Source organism: Gouania willdenowi, chromosome 7 (assembly GCF_900634775.1).
Source record: "Gouania willdenowi chromosome 7, fGouWil2.1, whole genome shotgun sequence".
NCBI classification, from domain to species: Eukaryota; Metazoa; Chordata; class Actinopteri; order Blenniiformes; family Gobiesocidae; genus Gouania; species Gouania willdenowi.
This window is the reverse complement of record NC_041050.1, coordinates 32,366,970-32,382,488: the sequence shown is the minus strand read 5'-3', so window position 1 is coordinate 32,382,488 and position 15,519 is coordinate 32,366,970. Positions and strand designations below refer to the sequence as shown.

Here is a 15,519-nt window from a genome sequence, read left to right as displayed (position 1 = left end):
TTAATTTTTATGTAAATTTTTCCGCATCAATTTGTTTAAATACATATATATATATATATATATATATATATAATAAAATTCTTTTTTTTTAAAGAATTTTATTAAAAAACGTATAATACATGACCAGAAAACTTTAACTAACTTTGTAACAATTTGTATTTTGAAAGTTACCATGTACTAAATCTAGGTCACAAATTGTCACGGTAAAAGCGCAATAGTTTGTCTCAACAGATTTTAATGTTCAATGTTCATTTTTTTTTCACCTAAATACATAGGTTTGATTATTTGTGCACTTTATTTTAATGCATTATTTCATTTATTTATTTACATTAAATAAGATTTTTTTTAGAAATAAAGAAAACATACATTAGTGGACTTTAACAAACCCAAATCTTTAAAGTCTGCATGGTTCACCTACATTTTTTAGTGTCTTTCCTTATGAAAACAAAAGCCATACGTTTTTTACCTTAGCCTTTCCGTGCAACACCATTTCCAAGCAGTAACTTGATGATTCTTAGTGTTGTTTACAAATTCAATAAATTCGCAAGATGCAATTAATTGCGATGAATTACTGTCAGATTCGCAATTACAATTTAAATTAGTGAATCTTTTTAAATTGATTCACACCGCTTATATATATACTGTATATATATATTTAATTAAACAGCCTGAGCTATACCACACAGCACTTGGCAGCTCTGCTTCGTGCTTATTTCCCCCCTCCTACCCCTCCCTCCCCTGTCCCTCTCACACACGCACACACACAAACACGACGCACACCCCCCTGCTGCTGCACCGCCGGCCCATTATCGATCCCCCGCCTCTACTCGCGCCACATAAATAATCGACAAGCAATTACCCGCCCACTCCCGCTGCCCCCGGCTTTGTTTGGGAGGCGCAGAGGCCAGCAGCACGGGAGGGGGCGCAGGGGGTGGGGGGGAACAGGGAGGAGGAGAGTAGGAGAAGGAGAGAAACTCCACAGTGGTAGCCAAGAGGTTATTGGATCCTTGGTTTAGACATATATGTGGAAATGCACAAATAGAAAATACAGAAGCTAAACGAGAAAGAAAGTCCTAGAAAGAATGATAAAATGCACATCAGAGAAGTGGCAGGTGATTAAATGCATTAGATCAAATACAGTGGCTAAGGTTACAAGATGTTTTTCAATTCAAAATTAAAGTATTCTGCATCGTGTTTATGAAAGTAATTCAGAATTGAGCGTTACATGGAAACACATTTATTCACCTTTATTTAAATCCAGTTTAGGTCTGGGGGTCGGGTAGGGTTCTGATTGGACAGGGGGCGAACGTGACATATTCACGCATATCGGGAATGAACACAAAAAACCTTTGTTTTCGGCTACAACATAGAAGACCACATAAATAACTATTTTTCACTTTTATTTAGATTGTAGTTTCGAAGCATCAGCTCGACAATAACACACTTTCACGTCACTCGTGAATCACTGTGTCCTGACGCAGGGTTTCATCTCCCCTGATGAAGTCTGTTTCGTTTGCCATGTCAGTGTGTATGTAATATGTCCGTACGACTGTCCACATGTTTATGCTATCCACTCTTTTCATTATATCTATGTCTTCTAAGGCTTTTATAAAATAAATACTCTCAGCTCCAGTCCCGCTTGCTTAGGGCGGCCATCTTGGATACATGTCATCACCAGCGTGTCATTGCAACAGGTCGAGCATGCGCAGAACGACCACAATAATTTAAAGCAGAATTAAATGTTTACAAGATCGAGAATTGATTATATTCAGAATGAAAATCAGAAAAAAAACGTGAGTTTAATTCGGAATGGCCATTTTCATTCAGAATTAGGTGTTTACAAAGGCAGTCTAAAGAGTATTTAACTTTTATTCTGAATTAAAGGGGACTCAAAGCTCCCATGTAAACGTAGCCACTGTGTATGCGTGTAAGGAGCATGTGGGAGTTTTCAAGGACTAGAATTACTGAATGTGCAGGATCACAGCTTTCTGATGTAAACAACACCATGGTTTATAAACATGTGTGTCTATGTGTGCATGTCATCTTTTTTTTTTTTACCTGTCGGTGTAATGCGCGTCTCGATGCTGTGGCAGGCCCTGTTTGCGTCTCTGGCTGGATGAAGAAGAGCTGCCAGCTGAGGGCAGGTGAGCCTCCAACGATGGAGGGTTCCTCACGACCGCCGCCAAGGCCTCGTGGCGAGCTCGCAGTAAGTCTGGAGAAGGGAAAGGAAAAAAAAAACATTGCTTTAAAAAGAGAAAGAATGGTAGTGATGAAGACGAGGATGAATTAGGGAGGAAAAGGTATGAGAGGGTCAATTTAACATTAAGTTATTAACAGTTATAAACAACCTCCCACTAGTTTTTTCATTTAAATGGGCTTGATGGGTTTAGTTATGTGTACATTAGCTTTATCTTTGACAGGTTTAGTGTAACAGCCGACTGTTTATGTGATGCAGGCATTAAACATGTTTTTATTGTTCTGTGGTGAGGGATATAAGAGCTCGTAAAAACACCCAATGTGGCATTTTCAAAACCTTCTCCTCAACTCTTTCCACATCAAATGTGCAAATCATGCTGATGCACTCACTAATCTCCCATTCAGACGCCCATATGTACATGAACACACAAAAGCTGAACAAAGACAAACAAAAGCAGCTTGTTGGCAGTGAGCTTTTAAATTAGCACACAAATCCATCTGTCACACTCAGAGAGCAGGCTAAGCTAACTCATTGCACGTGTCAAATAGTAAAGAGGTGGGAAATTAGAAAAACAGATACTTTTAGTTTCTTAAAACAAACAAACAACTTTACTCAACAAGCAGGCAGCCATCAAACACCCCCCCCCCCCCCCCCCCCCCCCACACACACACACACACACCCTCCACTGCTGCGCCCTATTCCTCTATCTCTGCCTGCCCTCTCCCTCCACCTCCTGCCCTCAAACACTCACCTCCCTCCATCTCCGCTCACCCCATCTCTCTCACTTTCCCCAGTTCTTAGTAGCCCTCGTAGGAGAAGTAGACTCATCATTATCAGCTAGGCCAGGCCACACCAGGAGACATGGCTCCTAATGAGAGAAAAATCCATCCATCCATCTCTCTCTCTCTCTTTCCCTCTCTCTGTCTCTCTGCCTCAATCCATCCCCTCCACCACCCCTTTTTTTTAATTAGACAGATCCCTTGGGAGCTAAGAGGCCATTTCCGCCGCCGGTACGGGTGTGATGTGTGTTTGTGTGTGTGTTCGTGATTTAGGGGCTTGCACGTGTGGTGCGCCTGACTGTGTGTTTAAGTGTGTATTTTGTGATTCCTTGTGTGTCTATGTGTTGAAGCAGTTCAGCAGGCGCCAGGGAGGGGGGGGAGGAGGGGGAGGAGTGGTGTTTGGTGGTGAAGCGACAGATATTAATGCGGCCTAGCTCCGGTGTATCGATCTGTTTGCTGCGCCAGGCCGCAGGGGACTCGGCTGGCGGCAGACGAGGGTGTGTGTGTGCGTGTGTGTGTGTGTGTGTAGGTTGTTAAGGTAAAAGCTAGGGGGAGGGTTTGTGTGAGATAAGGGAAGATTTGAGGGAACTGAGGGACTCGTTTATGCACACAAACCCAAGCTGCTGTGTGCTTGTGTTTGGGGTGCAGAGAGTAGAAAAGTTGACCTTTAAGAGTTTTCTGTGGTCTGGATCTGACTTATTTTTTTATTTCTCTATGGTTGGCTCAGTTAAGAGGCTACTAATTGTATTTTCATAACTTTCACAACACTACGAAACATGATTTAGTCAGTAGAATCAGTTTAAGAAGCAATATTTAAGATAACTTCTGCAGCAGGCAACCGTTAAACAGTAACTCAGGCTTTCTGGAAGATTATCATAGTTGCACTTTAAAAAAAAGTAAACCATTTAAAAGTTTTAATACATGTGACAAAATGTGCACAGCAATGGTATACGCTACAAAACAATAATGGACGCCCTCAGCTGGATATGCACAATAAACATTGGACGATGGTGTTTATTTATGAGAAAATTGGTACAGTCTTTATCCGGCAATGTTTCTAAGCATCATTTGATGGTGTGCATTAGCCTGGGCAATATATCGAGATTTCTAATTTGGCGATAGAAAATTACAAAATCGCATGTAATGAAATATTTTATTATTTTTATTATTAAAATACTCGTTTTAGGAGTCGCTGCTTTCGAGTCACCTTCCCCTGAACTAGCCACACTACATAACTCACTCACACATGCTGTCTCTGATTTTGCATCAGCAAATTTAACACATAATTGTCTTTCTGGTAAGGCTTTATTGAGGTAAAAATACCGATAATTATATCGTATATCGCCATTTTGAAGAAAAAATACCAAGATTTGGTCCATATTGATCAAAGCTGATATGTAGTTGGATATTTAATGTGGGAATGCGTCATTTTGTTGTTTATATATATATATGTAACAAAGTACACTAGCTTTCAACTATTTGTATGTTTTTCTTGCCACTAACTCCTCAAAGCTCGACACAGCAGTGATTCGGGCTTTCAAAATATGTTTAGAGAGAGCAATAGTGGAAATATCCTATAATGGAATTAGGAAGTAGTCCTCATAAAACTGAAAAACATATACAGTATATAGTTAGTTTACGTATACTTACTCTTTGGGGTCCTTATATCCATCACTTCTTGTGATCCCCTATTTTTGCTTTTCATCCTTTAAATTATCTTACACATACCTGAACAGAGCAGTGTTACATGGCATTTTATCATTCAGTGTAAATGTGTCAAATTAGCATCCCAGAGTGAGGACCCACAAACACACACACTTACACACACACTGTGTCCTTTTGCGTGAGTTATTTTGGGAAGTCCCTGATTGCCACTTGGTCCCATTTGACTTATCTGTTTTTTGTGCCATTCTATTTTTTTTTTGTCCACCATGATTTCTGGAGTTAGGCCTAAATCCCCTCAGTTAAGCCTGGCTTTCCTCAGAATGCGAGGAAGCTCATGTGCTGATAGAGCGCCGGCCGCCTTGTGATGGATTTGGACGACTGGCAGATTCACAAAAGCCAACATCTGTCTGCTAAAGCGCCGCACACACCAGAAAATGAAGGATAATTTCTGTGAGAGGCGTTTAACCGCTATCATGGGCTTACTCATCTGTAAATATGTTGAGCCTGTCACACTGAATGTCTGAGTGCTTTGTGTGCTTACGTTTTTGGGGGTCGGCCTGTTAAAGAGGTGCCGTGTCCGTGTACAGCTTCATGTTACACTGAACAGCAGGAGACAAAACCCTCTGTCCTAAACCTCGGTACACTTTCATCAGGATCTCTGCCCTGGCCTATTATTTTCCTTCCTCTCACCTCGCTCTCCTTTCATCATCAAAGGAAGGAGGGAACCCCTCCTGGCCATATCCACAGCCCTGCTGTCCCTATACTTCCACCCCTAATTTCAGCTCCAACTCTTTTCCCAACTCTTCCTTTTGCCCATCAGGCCCGGAGAGACTCTCTCAGACAACACCTAGCAGCAGTACACACACACCTCTGCACACACACTTGCACAGGGGCACACAGAACTCCTCTTCACCCCCCACCCCCACACACACACTTTCATTTTCTGTGCCCTGCACTTCAAACACATGAAAGGATGCTCTGCGGGGACCAATGCCAAAGGGGGAGTTGGAGGGGTAAGGAAAGAAGGAGGAGGCAGGGAGGGAGAGGGTAAAGCAAGCTTAAGAAGGAGATGTATAGGAGCGATGAGGGGCCCAAAGGGTGGAGGGGCCACGAGTGTCCCTTCAGAAACCAGGTCAATGTCAAGGGGCTCTCACTGAAGTGGTTCACATCAGTATCTCCAGAGACAATGCTTCCCTCAGCCGCAGCTAATAGACAGTCTGTCTGAGAGTGTCACTTTCTTAACAAGCCCTCCTGTTAATTGATGAAAAAGGGCCGATGTGGAGGCGGTGCTAGAATAAGTCTTGAAAGTCGACCGGTGAACTGGCTGCAGATGGAACAAGCTGACAGGTGTGGAAGAATGGAAATTCTGCCATGACTTAAAGGAGTGGCTGGCAGATCCTCCACCACATTATATGATCAAGCAGAATATTACAGAATGTACTTTAAAGAGCAAAAACAAGAGGAAACTCTTCTGTATTTCTATTTTGTATTTAAGGTTTTTCCATTGTGTTTTTCAACAAAAAATGATCAAAATCTTAGCCATTAATTCACTTCTTACCTCTACGTCTCAAAAGTTGTGTTTTAATTACCCTTGGAATGCGCAAAATCTAAATAGCGCAGTGAAAAATGATGATGGAAACACGTGAATTTGAAAAAAACACTCAAATATCACTAAAAAGTGTTTGCACTTTCATGAGGAGGAATTTCACAAGTTTCCATATTGAAATGTGTTGTAAAAGCGCTATAAAATAGAATAGAATAAAATAGAATAGAATCCTTTTATGCCCATCCCAACAACATTCAAGTACACTTCAAAGATTGAAGCCAAACAGACACATAACGTACAGTAAAAGTCTGTCAGAATAAAAAGTTATTCAGTATAAAAATGCATGATATAAATAATTAGAAAAGAGTCTAATTAAAAAAAAGACAGTATTTAATTTTTCATTATATTAGTTGTGATGCTGGGGTCTATGGTGTGTTTATTGTTTAGATAGTGGAAACACTTTTTCTGCAAATACACGTCACAAAATGTAACGTAGCTACTTGGTCACATGACCACTTCTCTCCGAGAAAACACGGTGCGCTATGTGTAAACAGAAAAGGACACCGGAACATTTCTTATACTGTAAAATTATTACTGCCACATTAGACGTGAAACAACAAAGGAATACAGAGTGTTATAAGGAGGTTTGGTGCTGGATGGGATTTTACAGGAGTTACGAGGCTCCTGTCCAAAACAACCTTCAATGGAAACACGTTCAAAGCGCAATTATACTTTGTCGACATTTAGAAATATCGCTTTTTTTTGTAAAAATCTGTAATGGAAACGCAGCTACATTCCCTTTGCCCAGTTCCCTCTAAGTTTACTCTTTAATAATTCCTCATCTGACTATCCTTCACTTTTTTCCTGTTACCTTTATTTGTAAGAATTTTGAAGTGCCAGTGTAGCTGCTTTAAAACTGATGAGTCACCTGTGAAAGTGAACCTTAGACCAGACAGAGTTATGGACTGTAAAAAACCACACACAACGCCTGGCTTTTTAATAAAGATGTTTGATATTAGCTTTTTGATGATATCCTACCCTTCAGATTTACGATATTAACCTACGCCTATATATACACAGACCTCTTTCCCTCTTTAAATGTGTGTCCCATTATATATTTCTCCATTCAAGTCACACGTTAGGAGGATTAAGACTTTTATGACAAATATCAACTGATATTATCACCCATCTCTACTTCCTTCCTCGAGCTCCATCAAAATACAAGTAAAAGGCAATCAAAGCATTTATAGTCTTTGACTCCTAGACTTTGCTGCCGGGATCAAATATCGTTACTAATAAGATAAAGATAAATGTATTTCATTTTACAACTCTGCCACTTCATGGATTTACCTTATGGTCCATGAGAAAGCTCATAAAGATCTGTGAGACTTAACCTTCCAACAGAAAAATGTGTCAAAGATGTTAACATTTAGATTGAGGTGAATATCAACCAGCTTATAAAAGTTGAATGGTGCAACTTTTATTTTTTAATCAACCAAAAATTTATCTGAAGATCAAACGAGCAAATTTCCTGTCTGGAGAAATTGAGTAAATTGCACCACACACTGAAGATTTAGAAGCTTGAAAAGCGGCCAACAGGAGCTCCCAGATCAATCACAGAGTTGATGTATGTGAAGGCTTGTGGGTGCTGTTAACAACGGAGAGTCTGGGAGGTCAAAATCACCCTGAGTGATGCTTTGACACTGTCTGGGCAAGCACCCCAAATAGAAATGTCAGTTACTTCTGTAGCTTCCTGGGGTTTTTTGTGTGTGTATGATTTTATGTACCAAAATATATTATGGTGAGGTGTCCTTTCTTTAGAGTTACCAAAAAAGATAAGTTTAATTTCTTGAAAATCAGCGGTCACTTAATAAAAAAACAAAAATGTGCAAATAAACCTTTATGAGTGTTATGAGTTGTTTTTTTATATATATTTGTACCCGTATGATGTATGCAATGATCAAAAGTGAAAGTAAAGGATTACAAGTCACATTACTGTAAATGACTTGCTTTTATGAGTACTTGTACTTTTTTGAGTATATTTCTAAATCAGTAATTGTACTTGTACTTATGGTATATATAGCAATACCTTAGATTTGGGGTGTTAATCTCTCATTATACCCTTTTTTTCGCTCATTTTTTATACCTTACTGCATTTCCATCCCAATTTAAGTGTGATCATATTTACACTACTTTTTAAAGTCTTATGTTAGCCTTATATCAAATTAGAGGTGTGGGTGATTTTTTCCTCATTTTTCATGCCTTACTGCATTTTCATCCCGGGATAAGTATGCACATCATATTTGCACTAGTTTAAGGGTCTTGTGATAACTTTATCTCAGAATTTTTTTCCCCAAAGTTTTTCAAATTTGATGCCTTACTATAGCCTTACCTTTGATTTAGGGGGTTTTGTCATTTTATTTCTCATTTTTCGTGCCTTACTGCATTTTAATCCTTGTTTAAGTATGCACATCATATTTGCACTAGTTTTAGGGTCTTGTGATAGCTTTTTCTCAATTCCAACTTTTTCGAATTTTTCATGCCTTACTGCATTTTCATCACAGTATAAGTGTGCACATCATGCTTTCGATTAGTTTTAGGGTCTTGTGATAACTTTATCTCAGAAAAAAAAAAATCAAATTTTTTCAACTTGATATTGAAATCAAGTTGAACACCCCCTCTGATTTGGGGTGTTTGAAATTTTTTCTCATTTTTCATGTCTTACTGCATTTTCATCCCGGGATAAGTATGCACATCATATTTGCACTAGTTTTTAGGGTCTTGTGATAGTCTTATCTCAGAATTTTTCCCCCAAAATTTTTCAACTTTTATGCCTTACCTCTGATTTGGGGTGTTTGAAACTTTTTCTCATTTTTCATGCCTTACTGCAATTTCATCCCAGTATAAGTGTGCTCATCATATTTAGACAACTTTTCGGTTCTTGTTATCACAAGCCTTGTATCAGATTTTTTTTTTTTCAAAGTTTTTCCAATTACCTCTAATTTGGGGTATTTGTCAATTTTTTCGCATTTCGCAATGTTTTTCACATTTGAAATGCCAATTTATATTGTTGATGGCTGAGATGTAGCTTAGTGGTAGAGTGCATGCCTTGCATGTTTGAAGCCCTCAGACTCCCTGGTGTCTCCAAAAAACAAAAACTCTGAAATATTACAGTTTGTATGTCTTACTACAGCCTTACCTCTGATCATTTTTTTTCCTCATTTATCATGTCTTACTGCAATTTCATCCCGGGATAAGTATGCACATCATATTTGCACTAGTTTTTAGGGTCTTGTGATAGTCTTATCTCAGAATTTTTTTCCCAAATTTTTTCAACTTTTATGCCTTACAATAGCCTTACCTCTGATTTGGGGTGTTTGAAACTTTTTCTCATTTTTCATGCCTTACTGCAATTTCATCCCAGGACAAGTATGCACATCATATTTGTACTAGTTTTTAGGGTCTTGTGATAACCTTATCTCAGAATTTTTTTCCCAAATGTTTTCAACTTTTACGCCTTACTATAGCCTTACCTCTGATTTGGGGTGTTTGAAACTTTTTCTAAATTTTCATGCCTTACTGCATTTTCATCCCGGGATAAGTATGCACATCATATTTGCACTAGTTTTTAGGGTCTTGTGATAACCTTATCTCAGAATTTTTTTCCCAAAATTTTTCAACTTTTATGCCTTACTATATAGCCTTACCTCTGATTTGGGGTGTTTGAAACTTTTTCTCATTTTTCATGCCTTACTGCATTTTCATCCCGGGATAAGTATGCACATCATATTTGCACTAGTTTTTAGGGTCTTGTGATAACCTTATCTCAGAATTTTTTTCCCAAAATTTTTCAACTTTTATGCCTTACGATAGCCTTACCTCTGATTTGGGGTGTTTGAAACTTTTTCTAAATTTTCATGCCTTACTGCATTTTCATCCCGGGATAAGTATGCACATCATATTTGCACTAGTTTTTAGGGTCTTGTGATAACCTTATCTCAGAATTTTTTTCACAAAATTTTTCAACTTTTATGCCTTACTATAGCCTTACCTCTGATTTGGGGTGTTTGAAACTTTTTCTCATTTTTCATGCCTTACTGCATTTTCATCCCGGGATAAGTATGCACATCATATTTGCACTAGTTTTTAGGGTCTTGTGATAGTCTTATCTCAGAATTTTTTCCCCAAATTTTAGCAACTTTTATGCCGTACTATAGCCTTACCTTTAATTTGGGGTGTTTATCATTTTTTTCTCATTTCCCAAAGTTTTTCTCATTTAAAATGCCATTTTAGAGTGTTGATACCTGAGATGTAGCTTAGTGGTAGAGTGCATGCCTTGCATGTTTGAAGTCCCCATATCAATCCCTGGTCTCTCCAAAACACAAAAACTCTGGAATATTTCAGTTTGAATCCCTTATTACAGCCTTACCTCTGATTTGTGGTGTTTAGACCTTTTTCTCAATTTTGCTGCACTACTGCAATTTCTTCCCAGTATAAGTGTGCACATCATATTTAGATTAGTTTTAGGGTATTGTGATAGCTTTATCTCAGAAAAAAAAATATCAAAGTTTTGCAACTTTTATGCCTTACTATAGCCTTACCTCTGATTTGGGGTGTTTGAAACTTTTTCTCATTTTTCATGCCTTACTGCATTTTCATCCCGGGATAAGTATGCACATCATATTTGCACTAGTTTTTAGGGTCTTGTGATAGTCTTATCTCAGAATTTTTTCCCCAAATTTTTGCAACTTTTATGCCGTACTATTGCCTTACCTTTAATTTGGGGTGATTGTCATTTTTTTCTCATTTCCCAAAGTTTTTCTCATTTAAAATGCCATTTTAGAGTGTTGATAGCTGAGATGTAGCTTAGTGGTAGAGGGCATGCCTTGCATGTTTGAAGTTCCCAGATCAATCCCTGGTCTCTCCAAAACACAGAAACTCTGGAATATTTTTTTTGAATCCCTTATTACAGCCTTACCTCTGATTTGTGGTGTTTAAAACTTTTTCTCAATTTTGCTGCACTACTGCAATTTTTTCCCAGTATAAGTGTGCACATCATATATAGATTAGTTTTAGGGTATTGTGATAGCTTTATCTCAGAATAAAAAATATCAAAGTTTTGCAACTTTTATGCCTTACTATAGCCTTACCTCTGATTTGGGGTGTTTGAAACTTTTTCTCATTTTTCATGCCTTACTGCAATTTCATCCCAGGATAAGTACGCACATCATATTTGCAGTAGTTTTTAGGGTCTTCTGATAGCCTTATCTCAATTTTTTTCCCAAATTTTTTTCAACTTTTACGCCTTACTATAGCCTTACCTCTGATTTGGGGTGTTTGAAACTTTTTCTCAATTTTCATGCCTTACTGCATTTTCATCCCGGGATAAGTATGCACATCATATTTGCATTAATTTTTAGGGTCTTGTGATAGTCTTCTCTCAGAATTTTTTTCCCAAAGTTTTTCAGCTTTTATGCCTTACTATAGCCTTACCTTTGATTTGGGGTGTTTGAAACTTTTTCTAAATTTTCATGCCTTACTGCATTTTCATCCCGGGATAAGAATGCACATCATATTTGCACTAGTTTTTAGGGTCTTGTGATAACCTTATCTCAGAATTTTTTTCCCAAAATTTTTCAACTTTTATGCCTTACTATAGCCTTACCTCTGATTTGGGGTGTTTGAAACTTTTTCTCATTTTTCATGCCTTACTGCAATTTCTTCAAAGTTTAAGTGTGCACATCATATTTAGATTAGTTTTAGGGTATTGTGATAGCTTTATCTCAGAAAAAAAAATATCAAAGTTTTGCAACTTTTATGCCTTACTATAGCCTTACCTCTGATTTGGGGTGTTTGAAACTTTTTCTCATTTTTCATGCCTTACTGCAATTTCATCCCAGGATAAGTATGCACATCATATTTGTACTAGTTTTTAGGGTCTTGTGATAACCTTATCTCAGAATTTTTTTCCCAAATTTTTTCAACTTTTACGCCTTACTATAGCCTTACCTCTGATTTGGGGTGTTTGAAACTTTTTCTCATTTTTCATGCCTTACTGCATTTTCATCCCGGGATAAGTATGCACATCATATTTGCACTAGTTTTTAGGGTCTTGTGATAGTCTTATCTCAGAATTTTTTCCCCAAATTTTTGCAACTTTTATGCCGTACTATTGCCTTACCTTTAATTTGGGGTGATTGTCATTTTTTTCTCATTTCCCAAAGTTTTTCTCATTTAAAATGCCATTTTAGAGTGTTGATAGCTGAGATGTAGCTTAGTGGTAGAGGGCATGCCTTGCATGTTTGAAGTTCCCAGATCAATCCCTGGTCTCTCCAAAACACAGAAACTCTGGAATATTTTTTTTGAATCCCTTATTACAGCCTTACCTCTGATTTGTGGTGTTTAAAACTTTTTCTCAATTTTGCTGCACTACTGCAATTTTTTCCCAGTATAAGTGTGCACATCATATATAGATTAGTTTTAGGGTATTGTGATAGCTTTATCTCAGAATAAAAAATATCAAAGTTTTGCAACTTTTATGCCTTACTATAGCCTTACCTCTGATTTGGGGTGTTTGAAACTTTTTCTCATTTTTCATGCCTTACTGCAATTTCATCCCAGGATAAGTACGCACATCATATTTGCAGTAGTTTTTAGGGTCTTCTGATAGCCTTATCTCAATTTTTTTCCCAAATTTTTTTCAACTTTTACGCCTTACTATAGCCTTACCTCTGATTTGGGGTGTTTGAAACTTTTTCTCAATTTTCATGCCTTACTGCATTTTCATCCCGGGATAAGTATGCACATCATATTTGCATTAATTTTTAGGGTCTTGTGATAGTCTTCTCTCAGAATTTTTTTCCCAAAGTTTTTCAGCTTTTATGCCTTACTATAGCCTTACCTTTGATTTGGGGTGTTTGAAACTTTTTCTAAATTTTCATGCCTTACTGCATTTTCATCCCGGGATAAGAATGCACATCATATTTGCACTAGTTTTTAGGGTCTTGTGATAACCTTATCTCAGAATTTTTTTCCCAAAATTTTTCAACTTTTATGCCTTACTATAGCCTTACCTCTGATTTGGGGTGTTTGAAACTTTTTCTCATTTTTCATGCCTTACTGCAATTTCTTCAAAGTTTAAGTGTGCACATCATATTTAGATTAGTTTTAGGGTATTGTGATAGCTTTATCTCAGAAAAAAAAATATCAAAGTTTTGCAACTTTTATGCCTTACTATAGCCTTACCTCTGATTTGGGGTGTTTGAAACTTTTTCTAATTTTTCATGCCTTACTGCAATTTCATCCCAGGATAAGTATGCACATCATATTTGTACTAGTTTTTAGGGTCTTGTGATAACCTTATCTCAGAATTTTTTTCCCAAATTTTTTCAACTTTTACGCCTTACTATAGCCTTACCTCTGATTTGGGGTGTTTGAAACTTTTTCTCATTTTTCATGCCTTACTGCATTTTCATCCCGGGATAAGTATGCACATCATATTTGCACTAGTTTTTAGGGTCTTGTGATAGTCTTATCTCAGAATTTTTTCCCCAAATTTTTGCAACTTTTATGCCGTACTATAGCCTTACCTTTAATTTGGGGTGTTTGAAACTTTTTCTCATTTCCCAAAGTTTTTCTCATTTAAAATGCCATTTTAGAGTGTTGATAGCTGAGATGTAGCTTAGTGGTAGAGGGCATGCCTTGCATGTTTGAAGTTCCCAGATCAATCCCTGGTCTCTCCAAAACACAGAAACTCTGGAATATTTTTGTTTGAATCCCTTATTACAGCCTTACCTCTGATTTGTGGTGTTTAAAACTTTTTCTCAATTTTGCTGCACTACTGCAATTTTTTCCCAGTATAAGTGTGCACATCATATTTAGATTAGTTTTAGGGTATTGTGATAGCTTTATCTCAGAAAAAAAAATATCAAAGTTTTGCAACTTTTATGCCTTACTATAGCCTTACCTCTGATTTGGGGTGTTTGAAACTTTTTCTAAATTTTCATGCCTTACTGCAATTTCATCCCAGGATAAGTACGCACATCATATTTGCAGTAGTTTTTAGGGTCTTCTGATAGCCTTATCTCAATTTTTTTTCCAAAATTTTTTCAACTTTTACGCCTTACTATAGCCTTACCTCTGATTTGGGGTGTTTGAAACTTTTTCTCAATTTTCATGCCTTACTGCATTTTCATCCCGGGATAAGTATGCACATCATATTTGCATTAATTTTTAGGGTCTTGTGATAGTCTTATCTCAGAATTTTTTTCCCAAAGTTTTTCAGCTTTTATGCCTTACTATAGCCTTACCTTTGATTTGGGGTGTTTGAAACTTTTTCTAAATTTTCATGCCTTACTGCATTTTCATCCCGGGATAAGAATGCACATCATATTTGCACTAGTTTTTAGGGTCTTGTGATAACCTTATCTCAGAATTTTTTTCCCAAAATTTTTCAACTTTTATGCCTTACTATAGCCTTACCTCTGATTTGGGGTGTTTGAAACTTTTTCTCATTTTTCATGCCTTACTGCAATTTCTTCAAAGTATAAGTGTGCACATCATATTTAGATTAGTTTTAGGGTATTGTGATAGCTTTATCTCAGAAAAAAAAATATCAAAGTTTTGCAACTTTTATGCCCTACTATAGCCTTACCTCTGATTTGGGGTGTTTGAAACTTTTTCTCATTTTTCATGCCTTACTGCAATTTCATCCCGGGATAAGTATGCACATCATATTTGCACTAGTTTTTAGGGTCTTGTGATAGCCTTATCTCAATTTTTTTTCCAAAATTTTTTCAACTTTTACGCCTTACTATAGCCTTACCTCTGATTTGGGGTGTTTGAAACTTTTTCTCATTTTTCATGCCTTACTGCATTTTCATCCCGGGATAAGTATGCACATCATATTTGCACTAGTTTTTAGGGTCTTGTGATAGTCTTATCTCAGAATTTTTTCCCCAAATTTTTGCAACTTTTATGCCGTACTATAGCCTTACCTTTAATTTGGGGTGATTGTCATTTTTTTCTCATTTCCCAAAGTTTTTCTCATTTAAAATGCCATTTTAGAGTGTTGATAGCTGAGATGTAGCTTAGTGGTAGAGTGCATGCCTTGCATGTTTGAAGTCCCCAGATCAATCCCTGGTCTCTCCAAAACACAGAAACTCTGGAATATTTTTGTTTGAATCCCTTATTACAGCCTTACCTCTGATTTGTGGTGTTTAAAACTTTTTCTCAATTTTACTGCACTACTGCAATTTTTTCCCAGTATAAGTGTGCACATCATATATAGATTAGTTTTAGGGTATTGTGATAGCTTTATCTCAGAATAAAAA

General features: G+C 37.2%; 1 protein-coding gene across 3 annotated transcripts in view; it reads right to left on the bottom strand.

Moving 5' to 3' along the window:
• Positions 1 to 15,519, bottom strand: part of samd11 (sterile alpha motif domain containing 11) — a 79,967-nt gene that overhangs the window by 13,331 nt on the left and 51,117 nt on the right. For all 3 annotated transcript variants that reach the window (XM_028453816.1, XM_028453817.1, XM_028453818.1), the window contains exon 7: positions 2,059 to 2,212. In XM_028453816.1, coding sequence (XP_028309617.1) covers positions 2,059 to 2,212 — 154 coding nt within the window. The remainder of the gene's footprint in view (positions 1 to 2,058; positions 2,213 to 15,519) is intronic.